This window comes from Coccomyxa subellipsoidea, assembly GCF_000258705.1.
Source record: "Coccomyxa subellipsoidea C-169, whole genome shotgun sequence".
Taxonomy (NCBI): domain Eukaryota; kingdom Viridiplantae; phylum Chlorophyta; class Trebouxiophyceae; family Coccomyxaceae; genus Coccomyxa; species Coccomyxa subellipsoidea.
In genome coordinates, this window is record NW_005178042.1 from 3687199 (window position 1) to 3705137 (window position 17939).

At 54.0% G+C, this 17939-nt stretch overlaps 3 protein-coding genes across 3 annotated transcripts; 1 reads left to right on the forward strand and 2 right to left on the reverse strand.

Annotated features, from left to right (window-relative positions):
• Positions 1 to 59: 59 nt before the first annotated feature.
• Positions 60 to 10097, reverse strand: COCSUDRAFT_64368 (hypothetical protein; the record flags this gene model as incomplete). The annotated part of the gene is made up of 20 exons (XM_005652245.1): positions 60 to 299; positions 658 to 872; positions 1289 to 1406; positions 2112 to 2267; positions 2460 to 2541; positions 2849 to 3086; positions 3403 to 3534; positions 3857 to 3974; positions 4484 to 4568; positions 4831 to 4937; positions 5239 to 5382; positions 5815 to 5946; positions 6535 to 6696; positions 6971 to 7029; positions 7339 to 7507; positions 7908 to 8135; positions 8588 to 8872; positions 9238 to 9303; positions 9515 to 9739; positions 9939 to 10097. 20 exons carry the CDS (start codon positions 10095 to 10097, stop codon positions 60 to 62), a joined length of 3120 nt encoding a protein of 1039 aa, XP_005652302.1.
• A 977-nt stretch (positions 10098 to 11074) lies between these two features.
• COCSUDRAFT_64369 (hypothetical protein) lies at positions 11075 to 15514 on the forward strand (the record flags this gene model as incomplete). Its single annotated transcript, XM_005652246.1, has 7 exons — positions 11075 to 11146; positions 11452 to 11599; positions 11967 to 12218; positions 12619 to 12774; positions 13170 to 13339; positions 13981 to 14181; positions 14545 to 15514. 7 exons carry the CDS (start codon positions 11075 to 11077, stop codon positions 14845 to 14847), a joined length of 1302 nt encoding a protein of 433 aa, XP_005652303.1. The 3' UTR covers positions 14848 to 15514.
• A 385-nt stretch (positions 15515 to 15899) lies between these two features.
• COCSUDRAFT_39340 (hypothetical protein) lies at positions 15900 to 17828 on the reverse strand (the record flags this gene model as incomplete). The annotated part of the gene is made up of 4 exons (XM_005652247.1): positions 15900 to 16325; positions 16567 to 16756; positions 16987 to 17249; positions 17661 to 17828. 4 exons carry the CDS (start codon positions 17826 to 17828, stop codon positions 15900 to 15902), a joined length of 1047 nt encoding a protein of 348 aa, XP_005652304.1.
• Positions 17829 to 17939: the final 111 nt, after the last annotated feature.

Genomic DNA, 17939 nt, shown 5'->3' on the forward strand with positions numbered 1-17939 from the left:
GACATCGCATGCAAAGGATTACTTGCAGCAGCCATTACTGGTATACTGCAGACGGCAAATCAGGCGCCTGAGCTGCTTGCGCTGCGCATGCTGGCCGCGCTGCGCGCGCTGCGCCCGCTGGCGGTGCTGGAAGCTACCGCGGAGCTGCCGGCCCCGTACGCGGCGTCGCGCGCTTGCCGGAAGCACGACAGATTCATACGTGAGTCTTTCAAAGCCGCGATCGCAATTGCCCGGCATGCGCGCTGCAGCCGATCTGCCGGGCTCTCCGCTGCCGCGTCCACCCCTCTCCTGCCGGCTGCCTGCATGCATGCGCACACTTATCTTTAAAACCCGTTAATGTTTGGTCACCATGAATAAATGGGGTAAACAGGCCACGTCAAGGCTCTGCGAGCGCGCAGAATGAGGTCATCTGCCTTGCAGAAGCTACTGCCGCAATTCTGTGCCACCTGTGCTGTGTCTGCGGGCATATGGTCATCATAGTTTTGGGCTGTCTGTGCTGGGTGACATTGCCAGCGCTGCAAACTTCCAGTAAGATGCAACAACATCTCCATATACATATACACATTCTCATGGCAGGCAGCATTCCTTCCAAGGCGCTGTGCACTTCCCACACCACACGATCTCCTGAAAGCACGCATGGTCATTTGGGGGGGTTACCTCTGCAGTAGTGAGCCAGGATTCGAGCTGGTCACCAAGGGGGTCCAATTCACCGGAGACCGTGTCACCCGCGGCGATGGCGAGCGCCTGAGCCACTATTTTCTCGCGAGCGGCCGCTATGACGGCCTCGTGGGACGCTCGAACTAGCGGTGAGAATGCCCCGGCGATGAACTGGAGATCCACCAGCAGCTGCAACGTGCCGCCCAGATTGATATCTGCGCGCCGCACATCACAACAATTCGTCAGCTTTTGGATACTGGTGGATTGTAATCTCAGCTCTGTAAGATCCGCTCACACCTTTGAGCTGGACGGCTGAAAGGCTGTGACCATATGAAACCTGAAATATAGACCTCTCAGCACTGGAAGTAACCTTTTGTTGCCTCACATTGCTTCTGAAAAGGCTCTGGCTGGGCCACCCGCATTTTGTTCCTGAAAATGGCCTGCACAGCTGTGCATGGAACTGCAAATGGAGGCTCGCCCACATATTCACTGCAGCCCTTGCTTGGGTGAACTCAACCCATGACTCAGCGCAGCAGCATATACTGGACCCGAGCCACCACCCATAGTTCTCTACCACCGAGGAGTTGTCACATCATGTTCCCAGCGCTGGGCTAGCGCAGGGACGGCTTACCGGGCAGTTCGTTGGCGAGGACAGTGGAGAAGGTGGCGAGCGCGTGCTGCAGCAGCTCCGCCAGAACGCGGCGCAGCAGTCCCGGGGCGTGGCTGTACGCCTCAGCCTCAACCGCCACCTGTCGCACACCATTTCTGAGCCCTGAGATTCTTCTCACGCAGACATCTGCTTTCAGGATTCTCTCATTAGGCGGCTTCCGCAATGCTCATCTGGGCTGAGAGCACCTGCGGCACACACTCGAGCCAGTAGCACCAACAGGCAACTGCTATGAGCTTGACTGTGCGCGGATGGGCCCTCAGCCGAGATCAATCGCCACCTGCTGCGCAATTTTCTGACCCCACTCTTGCAGAGAGCTGGTAGCAGCATGCCCAATGTTGCCCATGCATAGGTCAGCATTTCTAAGCACCTCACTTTACAGCAGCATGCACAATGTTGATATTGCTGAGTACCTTTGCTGGTGACAGCTAGATGCACTGCTGATCTCAGCTGGGCAATCCTACAGCATGAAGTAAAGCCATGTGGAGCCACACGCAGAATATGCTTATGGCTTGACTGCATACTGTAGGGCGCTTGGCCAAGATCAGGTAATAAAAGCAGCTGCCGAACAAGACTGTTCCGCTGCAGTACATTATTCCCCCGTTCTGGGCCAAATGCTCACTAGCTACGCATCTCACCCCATCATGACAAATGTGACACCCAAAGGGACCTGCCATTCCCGCATCAATCTGCCGATCCAATCAAGTGCAGAGCTGTGCTGCAGTTCTGCATTGCAAGATCAACCAGGCCTTGCATGTATACATATCAGCAGAAATGATTCGCGCACCATCGTTGTGAGGAACTCGTAGGTGACATCGCGCACGCCGGTGGGCAGCGGCGCAGCTTCCCAGAAGGTGCCGTCATCAAAGAAGAACTCCTCAATCACATAATTGAGCGCAGTCGCCTTGCTCTCTGTGTACGAGCTCGCCAGCCGCAGCTCCACCTGGCACCCGAATTTGTAGCGTGAGCTATGTAACTTCAATTGTAATTTACTACTAGGACCACAAACAGCAGTGGACCCATCTGATGTCCTGCATTCTAAGAAGCTACATTCTAGGAAGCTACAATTTGGACAGCTGAGTGACATCACTTGATGCAAAAAAAAGAGGGAATTGCATGCGCAAGCAATTGCTACCTGCTTGATATCCTCGCTGCACTCCATGCACAGATTTTGGCATTCCTGCTCCCCTTCGTCCGCTGTCAGCAGCCCATGGAACCTGCATCGCACAAGCCCACTCCACTTTGCTGATGAGGCCCCAAGAGCTAGTTGCAACAGCCAAGGTACTGGGGAAACCATTGATGTGGGTGCAGTGCATTGAGGTTGCAGTTGCACAAACTTGTGATGAATGGGCCTGTTTGGTGAATCAATGGCTTACATCTGGACACAACATACAGATGCACGAGTGAGAAGGGAAACCAAAAAATGGGGGACTGCAGCCTGCGCAAGTAGAGTGGACAGGTGGCCTCAGATCAAGGAAGCCAAGGACTGCGGACACAGTCACAGAGCAGAGGGGAAATCCCCACCGGCTGGCAAAGCTGGGCATGACATTGCCGCGAACGAACGCGCAGTTGGACAGCAGCACGAGCACTTTTCTGTCCGCGCCGATGCCGTCATCCTCCGCCATTGCCGCCTCGTCCGCGTTGTTGTCGATCGAGGCGCTGCGCTTGTGGGTGGCAATCTCGCTGCTCAGCTTGTCCGTGGCCACCGCGAAAGATGTGAAGGAGTCGAAGAATGCGCTCCTTAGCGCCGCAGCCGCCGTGCCTGCGCGAGAAGATGCAATCAACTGCTTTCATCTAGCTTGTTCGCTCAGGCTGTGATTAGCCCCCAACAGTGTTAGTAGGGCTTGATTGCTGGTCTAGCTACAAATGAACCAGCCGTGTGAAGCCGCTGTGAGCAAGAATGAAGGGTCATGCGAACCAGGAACGCCTCAAATGGATGACTTTTGTGATGGCAATGCCTGAGAGGCTGTGCGTATCACAATAATTACTGCAGGCTATTACTATCAAGCACGTACAGGAGCACAGTGCAGGATGCATCCAAGAAGAAGAACAAAAGAGAGAAAAATGTGCGTGCGCACCGAGGGTGTTGAACCGGTGACCGGGCACGACGGCCTCAGCCCGGCGCGCCTCCATCAACACGGCCTGCACCTGCTCCATTCCCTTGCACACCACCGCGCGTAGCCGCCCCGGCAGCGCGCTCACGGGAGAGCCTAGCGCACGCACACAGCCATCTTCAGTGCACAAAGAGCGTCTCCTGCCTGTTCTCTTTAATGGGTAAAATCCCCTTGACAACCTGATTCTGATTTGGGGCTACAAGGAATGAATCATCTCCCAATATTGCAGCGATCCAGGGCACTTCCTCTGTTCTCTTCCCAGACAATTGAACGGTGCAGTCATGCCAGCGACGACAGCATAGCACAATTACTTGTACTTTACTGACCTTTCTGCCCTCCCATTCTCACAATGCTGACCTTCTCTGTGAGGAGACTGGCAGGAGGACTGCCAGGCAGAGACAGGGAGGCAGCAGCGCACCGGTCTTGTGGGAGGCTGCCACAATGTCCCAGTCCTCGACCTCGCTCATGCGCATGACCAGCGTCGCCCGCTCGGCCACCATCTGCCCGATCGCAAGCCCACTTACCGTCTCCAGCAGCTGCACAACGCCACATGCAACGCTCAATCTTACATGATTAGTAATGATGGCATCCCATGCACACATGCCTTTTTTTTTTTATTAATAATTACAAGGCGCTACAAAACCTGGCATGCTGACACCTGCAAATAACGACAGGCTCCTTGGCAACCTGATAACTCATGAAAGCTTCAACACATAACTGAGACAGTTTACAGGGCTCCCAGGCACCTCTTGTCTTAAGCACTTGTCAGCATGCAAGCCTCAGATGGATCCAGCCACCAGCATGGGCGAAAACCGAATGTCCCATTTCTTGGATCGACCAACCAGACTCGACTGCCACCAGCCTGCCTGACACCTTCCCTAACACAATTTTCAGATCACCTCACAGCAAGACACTCACGAGATCAGCCTTGACGTTATCGGCTTTGTCATCATCATTGTCACTGCATAGATTCTGGCCGTGCCTGTTGGAGAGTGATGTAGGCAGAGGGCGGCGCAGTGAGACCGCACAATTTAGTCATGCCCACAACCGCCTCACGCACTGCCGCCAGGAACACTTCCTTAGACCGGCCCTCCCCGGCCAGCTGAGTCAGCGCGCTCGTAATCTTGTCGCTGCATGCGCAACAGACCGCTGTCATTCTCTTGCACCTGTCCGATTGATTGATGCCTTGCACAAGCGTTATTGACAGTCTCTATGACACACCATAAGTCTGTAATATAAACATGGACTGTGAAAGAGAGCCCATAAGACCAATGAGCCTCTCAACAAGTTTCTAAAACGTAACAACAGTAAGTAATACATCAAGCAACAGCGAATGGCAGAGATTGCACATTAAGGGTTTCAGAAGCTGAAAATGAATGGCAGCAAATGTACCTGTACTCTTTGAGCAGATTGTCATATATTATTGAGCGCTTGGCTCTGCTGTTTACTATGTGCCTCTTGGCAGCCTCAGAGATGCCTGTGAGCGCTTGCTCCTTCTCCTGCAACCCAGACAGGCCCAGCAAGCATCAGGTGAATGCCAGATTGCAGCCTCTCGGCAGTGGCATTGAGTTCCTCATTGTGAATCCCCGTGCACAGAAAGGGCCAACATCACACTGATCAGGCATAAACAATGTCAATTCATGCCTGACCACAGGGTGCTGGCGTCATCTCTGCTCGATATTCCTTCTTAAAGAATTAACAGAAGACGCAAGCCTTTTATAAGGAAAAGCTTGTCACAATCCAGCATGAATGCAGGGAAGCTGGTCGCTAGATGGCAGACAGGGGCAGCGGGTGACTCACCGGCGGCATGTGCCAGTAGTCTGCGCGCAGGTGCCGCACCACTATGCTGGTCAGCCGCGTGGCGTAGCGCGCCCACAGCCCCTCAGCCGTCATCGACTCGCCAGACACCGCCCCCGCCTGCTTGGAGTCCACCAGAACGCTCGCCTGGACATGCAGCCGCCCGAAACTCACAACAGACCCACCTATGGTATATTGGACAATCAGAGTGCCTTTTGAGGGTGGGAGTTTCTACAATCTCACATATCTCTGCCGATCAGTTCATGATTACGACCATATAACAGGCTGCAGAAAGGTGTCTCTGCATCCTCAGATGCCCAAGATTGTCTCCAAGGAATTCAAGCTTTACGAACCCCAGAAATGTTAACCAAAGAGTCTTGACATCGCCTGCTCAGCAGGAATCATCTCGTCCCCGTGCTGCAGCTTCTGTCAACAGGTGTCTTCTGCATTCTAAGGTGTCCCATCCCTCGCCCACAAAGGGCTGGGGCTCGAGCATTCACTCTGCTGTCCTCACATGAGCCAAGCATGTCTCCTAATCCGGCGATATTTGGGGAGAGGCTTCCTCAACATTACACTCACCTCGTCAACATGCTGCAGCTCCTTGAAGCGCGCGTCGGAGGCGGCCTTGTCGGCAGCGCGCTGGGTGATGCCACGCAGCCGCACCATGTGCTCCTCAGCCGCCGTCTCCAGCAACGAGTGCACGTGCCGCTCCTGCAAATTCGAATTTCAAAAACCGTCTTTTTGGGAACTCCGCATTCCCTCCTTATCAAGAGGTCGGGGCTTAAGAAGCCCAAGCAAAACCCCATGTAAGACAGCAGTGGGACCTGTCCATACACCAACACAGCAAGGAAGACCTTCGAGCTCCAATCCACAAAGGAATAGACATCTTCAAAAGTGGTGTAACACCCTGATCCGTTGCCATGCAGACCCATATGGGGTTCTTTGTCAGGCACTCCCATGCACAGTACAGCGCCAAGTCTTTGTGAGACAAAGCCGCATGCATATTGGTTTTGCTGAAGTTCAGGATTCGGGAACCTGCTGAAGGCGATATATGCAGAGACATCATGTCAAAGGTGGGATCGGGGAGTAGGGTGTGAGGGTCCCAGCACAACAGTCCAATCGCAAGAGCCAAGCTTCCTTCTTCTGAAGAGACTGTACCTGATGGCATCTCGAATGTGACTGCTATCATCCAGGTAGTCAACCAACTCATTGAGCTCACTTGCTACGAGTAGGCCAGGTGCACGGCTTCTTCAAAGAGACTCTGATGCCTCAGATAAGCCTTCATGCAGAGTGTGGCACCTGGGTTGTGAGGTAGAGTTGGATGGGGTCGCAGTGCTCCATGCAGGGGGCGCCCTCAGCCGCCAGCAGCAGCAGGTGCTTGCATGCGTCCGTTGCCTCCGACGGAGACGTCCTCGGGTTGCGCAGCACACCCAGCAGGCTGTTCGCCATGTCGCTCACCCCCTGCAGCGCCAATCGAGGCTCTCCCGATTGCATGCATGCGCCAGCATCAAGTAGAGTACTAAGCAGCATAAGAAAGCCTGAATCTTGGCCCACCTCCTCTTTTTCCACGATCACGCAGCCAACACAGACCCCAACAAAAAGGATGCTTTGAGATTCTTGGTCAAGGAAGCGGCTGCAGGAGCTGCTGACATGCACCCGACAGTACAGCAAGAAAATTGGAAATGCAGTAGAATGGAAAGTCGGTTGGCGCAGCATTCATGTCAGGGATGCTGACCTTCTCTACTTCGTGGAAGAGGCTCTGCCAGACGCCGCTCTTGTTCGTGGCAGCGCTGTCTGCCATCAGCACACGCGCCTTCTTGTATTCATTTATCACCTGCATGCAATTGCTTTTGCTCATGACTTCCTCTGACTAACAATGACACACCACTGGAGAACATCATAACATCCAGATTCTTGCAGCTTCCCCAAAAGTGTTGCAATGCCCTTGTGCCTGCGTGCCAACTTGGCCAACCCTGGCACACAACAATCCCCACATCAGGCTGCCCCCTCTCATTTATTGTAAGCATGCCCAGTATTATGCCATTTCTTCTTGAGTTTTGTAAGGCTCAGGCCACAAAATTTAAGAGGTAAAGATCAGCATACGAGGGCGTGCCTGGTCGTACAGGCCGCGCTCGGATGCCTGCCGGATGCGCGTGGGCAGCCGGAAAAGACTCTCGTAGCGCTTGAGAAGCGCCAGAACTCCGCGGATCCGGTCGCAGGCCGCTGCCCTCTCAACCAATTCCTTAAACGCATGCTCCGCCACCGTCTTCACCTGCGCAGATATTTCGCCCCCCTCAGTGTCTGAAGAGGAACAATTTTTGATTGGGCAATTGATGGTGCCTGTGGGGTGCATTACTGTGAACATAAGGGCTCACATGCCACATGCACAGTGGACAGGAACTCAGCAGGGCGCCTTGAGGACAATAGTCACAGCGCAGATGTCGGCTTGTACTCTTTCTGGTGTTGACTGTAGTGTCCATATCTCTCTGGTGAAGGATGCTGCAGCGGCTTTTATCGACACCCCCAAAGATGCTATCAGCAATCACGACTAAAAAGAGTTCCTGGCCATCTGCGCTGTGCCCTTGTTCTGCAAGAAAGCAACCGCAAACTGCTTCGACTAACATCTACTGTTTGGACATTTACCCAAAATCACTTCGCCCCGGCATGCGCACCTCGCGCACGGTGTCGATGACGTCATTGGTGGACACGTAGGAGGAGTTCCCTCCGGCGTGGCCGGTCTCAGCGTCGCGCAGGCGCTTGTGAATGTCATCGATGGTGGTCTTGCAAGAGATGAAATGATCAAAATTCTCCTTCACCAGCGCCTTGAGCTGCCCAGTCCGCTCCTGCAGCCCTGCTTGGAGATTGTCTCGGCCGTGCTGCAGATCCGCCAGCGTGGTTTCCTGTGCAGAAGCACTCAAGATCAGACACCGAGCCACATGGTGCGCTTGCAATATGCAGGCCCTGGTGACATGCATGCATGGCACCCAGGAAAGCCCCCTCTGCAGCTGGGAGGAACTTTGAGGCAAATCATGCGCAATATATTTATGAGTCTGCCAAATCCCCAGCAACCATCTCCATGCAAAAAGGGGGAGCAGGATATAGTGTAGGTCAGACTGAGCCATCCTCAACGTGCACTGCAGACATCGACCTTGGGCATGAATGGGGCCTGAAGTCATCGCAAATGCTCGAATGTTTTCACGTGTACTTTAGATCTCGTTCAGGGCCTGAAGATATCGTACATGCTCAAACATGCTTAGGTGCCCTCCAGGCCACCTGCAGGCCGTAGGGGGATCTCGTAGTGGTGCTGGTATCTTGTCCCTTCAGGCAGGTATGCAACATGAGAGCCACGCACCCAGTGCACAAAGCCGAGGTAGAGGTTTGAGTCGAACTTCTCATGCGTGGGCATGACACGCGTGCGCAAGGACGCCAGGTTGGCGGGCCCCTGCCGCGCGCCGGAACCCTGGACCGTGTCAAGCTTAATCCCCCGACGCTGGATGTTCTCCAGGGTGGTTATCTTTTTGCGCGAGCCCATCATGTCCTCCAGCGACTGACCGTCCCCGTGGCCGCCGCCCGCGCCGCGGATGTCTACAGACTGGCGCACTGATTCTATGTTGCGCCGCATCGCCATGCCCTCTTGCTGCAGCCACCCCAGAGAACGTTCCCTCAGTGACAGGGGCATGATTTTAGTATTACACGCTTTCCCTGCCTAGATGCAAGGTGCGTCCTGCAGACAACCTGCAGTTCCAAAGGCTGCCACAAGCCTACCCCTTGTTGAACTCGCCAGATCCAAGCAAGACCCCATCAAGCGTGGGCACGGTGCTGTGTATTTATCCGGCCCCCGCCAGCTGGAGGCAAGAACCGGGGAGCGTATGAGACACACATAACAAAGACATGCCCAGTACCACAGTGCTTAAATTATGAGCTCGAGTGCATAGTGAGGGCACTCAGAGAACTACCAGGGATGCGCGAGGGAGAATAGTGTTAAAATTTTGATGGCCTCACCGGACTCAGCGTGGTGGTGCGCATAGTGGACTTCATTCTGCTCAGGCCTCGGTGGTCCGCTCGGATCTGCGGAGCACATGCATGTGAGAATGACACAGAGCGCATGCTGCCGTAGTGTAGCGCTCTCCTGCAAGGCGGGCCATCTCCATGAGCCACAAGACACCTTAGTGTAGCAATGATAGAGGTGGACATGGGTCAGGGCGAATCATAAGCTTAAAACTTTCACAAGATAACCAAGTAGATACGAAGAACTATGTTTGTTTGATTAGCCACGCACCAATGCCAGCTGCCTGGTGTCAATTCGGCCCAGCCCAAGGGGATCCTGGTTGTCTGCCTCCATGGCTGCAGCTTGCATGGCAAGCCTGGCGCCAACCTCCAGATTCTCAGTGGAGGGCACCACGCTGCGCATGATGTTGACAGCAATGCGCTCCAGCTCCTCTGTGTCGACTTCCTCCCATGCTGCTGGACCATCGAAGAAAGGCTCCTGTGGTCCCTGTGATCCCTGGTGAAAGAAGGGCACGTATCGACGTCAGCGGTTGAGATTATAGTGATACCTCAAAACAACCTATTGTTTGCCTTCGAGAAGGTACCCCTTGGTTTCCCGGGGGCTCCTGCAGTAATCTGAAGCGTTCAGAGTGCACTTTTCTACTCATGCATAATGTCAGAGATTTCTCATACAATGAAGTGGGTGAAATTCACACCTGAGGAGTCCCCCCTGCCAAGTCTTCATAGTCATCTTCCTCTAACTCGTCCTCATAGTGGTGATCCTCTGGTATTGCAGGCGTTTGACCGAAAGTGGATGCTGGGGCGATGTATCCTGCCAATATAGCAGACCTGTCATACGTATTCCTGGCCTGCATGCCTGCTTATTTGCCCTGCCAGGGATCAATGCCGAGACAACTCCTCTGATGATGCCCACATATCTGGGCACGGAAAGGGTAACATTATCTCTTGAACTTTCCTTTAGTGCAAATGACAACAAAATTCAAGAGCAGAGCGTCAAGAATAGGTTGCAGAGAGCGTGAAGCTGCATCGATTTGGCAAGGTAGTTTTCTTTGGCATAATGCTGTTCTCCCGCGGCGTTTGACATTAAAGCTTTCGAACGTAGTGACAGAAACGACGATATTGTAGATCTTGATGCTCCCGATTTCGCAAGGGAAGCAGGCTGCGATAGATAATGAGGCATCAAGTAGCCCCATTTAGGTCTCCGAACTAGTCGGGACCGTGATCGAGCTTCTCATTGCGCTTTACTAGGGCACGCTTTCCGCCGGTGCCAGAGCGTCCCGACACATATTGGGACGTCTTTTGGCTTTGGTGTTGGGTTTTGCTATCAATTACCAGGACTGATTTATCAAAATCAGGCTTAAATTCAGCCATTGAAGTATTTGGGGATCTGCGCATCGATCCAAAGCGACCAGCATGCGCGGCTGCTGATCTTGATCCCAACCCTACTGACGCACTGAACTGATGTTGCAAAGCGTTTCCTACGCCGCATACGCCCGTTCTACAGGTGAGGTTCAGGAATAGTTGTATGTATGTGACAGAATCCGTTAGAGAGGGGGTTGCTCAAGGAGGTGTTCTGGCTCCCGTCCTGTTAGGTTTGACGCCCCATGCTGGCGGTCGCTTGCGCGTCTTGCGACAATGGTCAATTAGCAGTGAAGAAAGATATGAGTCAATCATGTTGAGATCGTGGCTGCAGTGACTTGTTGTGTCGCTGGCTTGATGTCTCTGAGTTGATTCTGAGACGCCACCTACAATAGCATCAAGCAGATGCCCACGACCGCCCAGATATAAATTTTCAGAAGTAAAGCTTTGACTTCGATTCGCAGGGCTTCCAATGCACAGCACGGACACCCATGTGGCCATGGACCAGCTTAGCAACCTTGGACCAACTTTCCACTCCATCCAGGTGCGACCAGATCAGCTGATGAACTTCGAGACTTTGGCCCAGATTAACACAAATGCCCACCAAGACATTATTTCTGCACAGCTTGTCCGTAATTTTCTGTCAGCTTACACTTGCCTGGAGGCTTGGTCATGCTCAAGGATGTGATCAACAGGCTTTGCCAGTCGTGCAATTGTCTGCATGCAATCTCACTACACCAGATAGACATGCAATTGTGAGGGGTGCCGTCAATCCTCTCTTTCACAATTGATAGCAGTCCCACTAGGAATGAAATCCAGTGTGCTGAGTCAACCCTACTTGACGTACAGGTGGCTGAGCATGGAGGGGTGAATCAAGCGGGCGGTCGCTCACCGGGAGAGATCTCAGATCGGTTGTCGCTGAAGTACAGCAGCTCACCCGAGGCTGGCAGGCTGCAGCAGCGGAGCAGCAGCCGTGAGTCCAACAGCCACGCCTCAGGTCAGTTGCCGCTTTTGTTCTCCAGCAAAATGCCTTTCATCACAGGACACCACGAAATATGATAAAATGCAACAGTAGGTATTCGTGCTGATTCATATCCATTCCTGCTCATTTTGGGGGGAAAGGAGAAGTGCTGGCTGCAGCCTTAGCCCTTGCTGCGATGACCCAAATATACTTGCTTGGCATGAAAGCTGCCAATGGTCCCATTCCCTGCTCTCTGATTTCTCCTGTATCATGCCAGTCTCGTGTCAGGAAGCTCATAATGACAATGTTTTCGAGCATCCTGACTACCCCTGCTGCCACCCTGGACATGCCCTCAGCTTGACACATAAGCTCACCCTGCTCACACGCACGCATATGCCCACAGGCAGCGGAGTGGGCGCGGACGAGCGGCCGGGCGGCCCTTCCGGCAGCGTCCCGCGGCGCCAGCGCTGCACGCGCCGCCGACTCAGCTTCGGCGCGGACGACGATGCCGATGACGACGGCCCAGCCGACGGCGATGCGCGCGCGGCCGGCACCGATGCGCGCGCGGCCGGGGCCGGCCAGTTCGGCGCGTCGCAGAACATCGAGCGGCACACCTCGGGGATCTATGACCTGATCGACGCCATTGGCCTGCTCGGTATGCACGTTGCACTCTCCCCTTTGAGCGCAATTGTGGACACTTTCTCAAACGGTCAAAGTCATTTCTAAACCCGATCATAGATGCCTATTGGCAGCCAAAGTCGCTTTTGAGCTCCTTTTCCGACCATTTTATGGCACGCGGGCAAGAATGCCGGTGTGTGAGTGGACCAGATCCACCAGTCCTGTTTGCTTCCCTCGGCTCCTTCCAAGACTTTTGAAGGCACTCATCTTTGACTGTACAGGTCCTGCTGCGTGCTTGCAATGAAGCACTTCAATAACTCTCTGAGAAAACATTGGCTCTTCTTGTCAGGGTGCACAGAGTGTCAATTGTCCTGCAGGGTGCTCCATGCCCATGCCCAAAAACCATTCTTCTCACAAGCTCGCCTTGCTGCATGCAGATGCGGAGAGCATCCCTGCGGAGGCCCTAGAAGACAGCGAGGGCAGCGGCCGCGGCAGCAGCGAGAGCCACCAGCACTCGGAGACGCTTCCGCCACGCGCCACCGCCGCCAGCAACGCAGCGTCCCGCCTGGCGCGCCACGCCAGTGCGCCGCCAGGTCAGCAGCAAGGCCTTATTAGGCATCCTCAGTTTCAAGCTCAAGCACTCTTCCAGAATTGTTGTATGCTGTCTCGAGAACCTGTCGTTGCCGCGTAGGGCTTGATGTGCAGAAAGAAATGTATGTGCATTCACCTTTCCTCCACATTGGTAATCTGATCCAAGAGAGAGAGAGTGTGCATGCATGGCAGGGAATGCATGCATGCACAAGATTGTGCATGCACCATGCAGGCCTGTGTGTGCTGACATTGGGGATGCAATGTCTTGCCGCCTCTGCTTTTAAATGCGTTTTTGCGGCCTGGCTCCAGAGGCTTTTGTCATTGGCTCAAGCATGTGCGGGTTTTCTTGCATCCGGGGAGGCATGTGCTGAGGCTGTCCTTGCAATGATGCGTGCAGAGTTCGAGGCGTCGCGGCTGCGGCCGGGCGGCGTAAGAAAGGTGCGAGGCGCGGGGCAGCACTCGGTCGGCCGCGACAGCAGCCGCATGGGATCCTGGAGCCAGGCCCAGAAGATCGAGCTCGTGCGGCTGGTTCGCGAACACAGCCCCTGCGGAGCAGCCGACTGGGAGGTGAATTTCTTTATTTTTGGGCGATTTTTGCTTACATTTCTCCTTTCTGCTCCTCCAGTGCTAAAACAAAACGGTATCTAGGTGTCAGGGTAGAGGGTTCGGCTGATTTGCATACACAGCCCCTGTGGCGCAGCTGGGAGGTGAGGGATTAATCCTCTCTCTGCGGCTGCACACTCTAATTTTCTAGGAGTGCAGCAAACTTCCAGGGAAAACACTCATCAGAAGCAGCAGAGAATAGCCTGTATAGACCGATGTTGGTCAGACGCAGGAATCCTGCACCAGCTCCCATCTGTGCTCATACATTTTCATATTGCTGCAGTTGCCCCTGCAGCCAGATGTCTATTTTGCGACCTTGGGAGCCGCAACAGCATGGCACACAGAAAGCTGTGCTTCACCTAGAGCCGAGCAATGACCTGCATGGAATGGAACATACTCATGATTCCTGCTCAGCACACAACCTGAGAGCTAAAATTGGTTTGCACAGCATGCAAACAAAAAATTCAAGCCTAAACTTTCCACGGCAAGCCATAACCCTGGTAGAGTTGTCCCTGCTACAACCACGCAGCTGCATGTCGCCAAAAACAAGCAGTGATCAAAGGATCTTTCGAGAAACTCAGATTGGGTGATTTTCCATGTGGCAGGCCATAGCGGACCGGCTGGGCCGGTGGAGCCGCGGCGGCGCGAGCGCGGAGCGGATGTACAGGACGCTGACTGATCCGGGTTACCAGAAGGCGACTAACAAGCACGGCCGGCGCCTGAATAAGCGCAGCGGCATTCCCATGCATGTCATGGCGGCCCACGCACTGCGTTCCCTTCCCGACAACGAGGGTAACCTCACCGAGGTGGGTTTCAAATTTGAATTTTGATTATGAACGGAGATAAATATGAAGTTTTTCTTAGACCCCATTTTCGGTTTTACAACGATGTGGCGTCTCCCAGACGCAAGCTCTAAGACCAGTGCATTTATTGCATTGAAAGTAAACATAAGCTTATAGTAAGGCCACACTGTGCCTGCACACACAAGCTAATATTTTGTGTGAAGCTCTGCTCATAAAGTCCCAAGAGGTTGTCATGCAAGCTTTTTTTCCAGGCATGAGCCAGGAAGACATAGCATAGGGACTGGCTGACTGGCTCTCTCTAACCGCCCAGAAAGGATTCACCTAGCACAGCTCGCCTTTGACAGTTCTGCTGTTCACCTTGCGCAGATATCGGACGTGATCAAGGAGCACCCCGGCTTCGCAAAGGACTTAGACTGGAGCGCGCGGCCCGGCACAAAGACATATCCACGCTGGAAGGATGCGCTCATCGGCTGCTTCAAGGCCGGCCGCTACCCGCACCTGGTGAAAACCGAGCGCAAGCGCGACGGCTTGAACGTGTACTTCCTCGACGAGGGGCGCATGCCCGCCGCCGTCGCCGCGGCCGCCGCGAAAGCGATGAGCGCGGCCGAGGACTCCGAGACCGGCAGCGCGGCGCGCGGTGCAAGCGGCAGCGATCAGTCATCTGAGTGAGTCAGAGGATGTGGGTCAAGCGTTAGTAATATTCTGTCATTGCCAAATCTGCCATCTGAGCGCCGCCAAGCACTTCGAAACTGGCAGGGCGGCGCGCGGCACAAATAGCGGCGACCAGTCATCAGAGTGACTATTGGTGAGTCAGCTACTAGGTGCTGCAAGCTACTAAAGCTGAGTTAGTACCGCCAAGGCAATCAGCGCCGCCGAGGACTCCGAGACGGGCAGCACGGCAAGGGGAGCCAGCGGCAGCGTCAATCATTTGAGTGAGTCAGCATGCGCGACACAGCCATTGGCATGTGGGAACTTTAAACTCGATTGATTCAAGCCAGCAGTGATGATGATTCATTGGTAGACATCATCAAGGGCTGTGTAGGAACCAACACCGCCAGCGGGCCGCTGGCCCGAGCGGCAGCAATCAGTCATCGGAGTGAGTAAGGGATGTGTCATCAGAATGGGTCAATGCTACAAAGAGGCAAGAACTGTTGCAAGTACAATCAATCATCGAGCTGTGTGAGAGGGCTGGTCAAGGCTGTGAAGAAGGATGAATTTTGATATTGAGATCACATAAAACAGGGAGAGAATAAGCGCTGGTGTCTGTGCAGCTGCACATACTGATTCTTGGCTGGGGCTGTGTGTAAAAGAAAGCATTCATCAGCTATCTTTTAAATTGCTGTGGTGGTTTAAGAGATGCATATGCATGCTGCATGCATGCAACACAGGCAGGCAGGCAGGAGCACATCAGAATTTGTATTTGATTTCCCTTTTACAAAAAGTGTGCAGCATTTGGGACAAAGAAATGTCAGCAGGAGGGCAAAATGCTAGCATGAGCTTGAAATCTGGTGCACAAGCACGACAAAAAGATGCGCACCCAAAGCCCTGATCCGCTTAGCCAGAATTGGAGCAGGTTGGCGAAGGCACACCATTGGACGCCACGGCAACTCAAGCGCATGACTGTCAGATTGCGACGTGGAAAAATTCTAACTTGTAATGCGTCAGCAAGATCACTGAGAAGCATTCTTCCAGAATAAGAGCTTTAAATTAACACATGCCCATCATGATCCAAAGATTGCTTTCAACTCGGTCTTCTCGCTGTTCAGCTGCTCCTCAGTGGCCTTTATCACCGCATTGCCAAGGTCAACCAGGCGGATGTCCTTCCCATCCCAGAGGAAGTTTGAGGGTCGCAGATCGCCGTGGGCCACTCCAGCATTGTGCAAGGCGCGCACCGCTGTGCGCATCCTTCTGTGCATGCGCTGCGGCACAGGTTGGCCCTCTGACAGTGCGGCACCCGAGCAGGTTGTCACAATGACAGGCACATCTGCATGCATGAGTCTCCCAGCACCAATGAATCTGGGAATGGCTCGCCCCTGGAGCTCCAGCAGCGTTAGATAGGCAAATCTTTCAGTCTCGTAGGCAGCAGAAGCACCGCGCTTGCGAAAATCGTACAGCTTGACAGCCACCGGCTCTGAGTTGTACAACCCCTGCAAGCAGTGAAAACCAGACCTTATGTCACTTCAGGACTCTCGGCAGTCCACGCATTGCACATGCCATGTTTTGGCAGAGTGCAAACTCTCCACAAACTGTGTAAGATGGCTCACTACATGCCTCCTGGCCAACAGAAAGCACTGGTCTAGTATTGGTATGTATATTGTTACAAGATGCAAGCACTGCACATCATGCTTTAAGTCACTGTGGCGACGCAATTCCATGAGGATTTTGTACCCTCAAGACATGGCCGTACTGGCCTGCTCCCAACATCTCGTCTGTGAGACCAAGCTGCGCGAGGGTCCACACTTCATCTGCGTCGCTTCCGATGCTAGCTGGAACGCCGCTGCTGCTGCCGTCTGACATGTCCTCCTTGCTACCTGACATGTCGCCTCTGCTGGCTGCCAACGTCTCCTGGGCGTACTCTCTGCCCGAGATGTGCCCCGCCATCGGTTGCAAGAGTGGGATGTCACGCCGGCGCAGACAGATCTTCTTTAGGGCCCGACCCGACAAGCTCAGGCGTTCATCAGCTGCAGCTTGCTGGGGCCTGGCAGAAACACAAGCAATCAGGGGCATTTATGAATTCTTGATGCAGTTGCAAGCAATTGTGATGCAAGATAAATAAATCTACATCTGAAGGTAACTTCAAACTCATACCTGGCCTTGATGGCGTGGCCGGCTCCTGTGGGAGGGACAAGGACCCGTGGCAGCTTCTTTTTCTGGTCGTACAGGGCATCGGCCTGCTGAAGCAAGTACAACCAGGCAGCACGCGGTGGTGGATCTGTGCTGTCCCACCAGATGGGTGGCGATGCCATGAGGGACTTGTTTTGCACATGCGCGCTGCGCTTGAGGAAGATGGTCATGTGGTAGTTGGTGATGACCAGGAGAGGCGCCTCATCGATGACAGCATCCCCATACACCTACACTCCATGCAGTGTGCTTAGAGGCAGGCAACTCGTTTCCCAATAGCTTCAGTTTTCCTTGGACCCAAGGCCGTTCTAGAAGGCCATATGGAGATGATCCATGCCAAAAATTGCACATCATTCTGCTAGATTATACACAGGCCCTTAGAAAGAGCTCACACAAAGTCTGGATTCAGGACGCCACATCAGCAGATGACATGGCAGGGATTTGTGCGTCTCTTAGCATGAGAGTACTCCCACCTGCTGGACTGCTTGAAAAATGGCCCCAATCCTGTTGGGATCATGGAGAGCCCCTTGCAAAGTCTCTCCACGCTCCAAGGTAAACTGCCAATCCCCCTTGACCTCCCCATTCCCCACGATATGCATGCTGGCGTGCTGGCTGTCGGTTATTTCTCCAGTCCGCCGCACGACCAGGTCGGGGAAGGAAGCGCTGCGGCCGTTGCCCCCGCCCACGCACTCAGCGCGGATGCCAAGCACCTTGGCGACGTCGTTGACAGATTGGAGCATCGCAACAACATACCCCCTGACCTGCCATTGGTCTGCAGCCGGGCGGATGGTCTCGGGTCCATCAGGCATGATGCTGGCTCTGGGTGCATAGTAGATCTTTTTCTCGTCATCCAGGCTATTGAACAGCGCCCTTGCCCCTGGCACGAACTCTGGTCAGTCCATGATGTCTTCAAAAGTCCG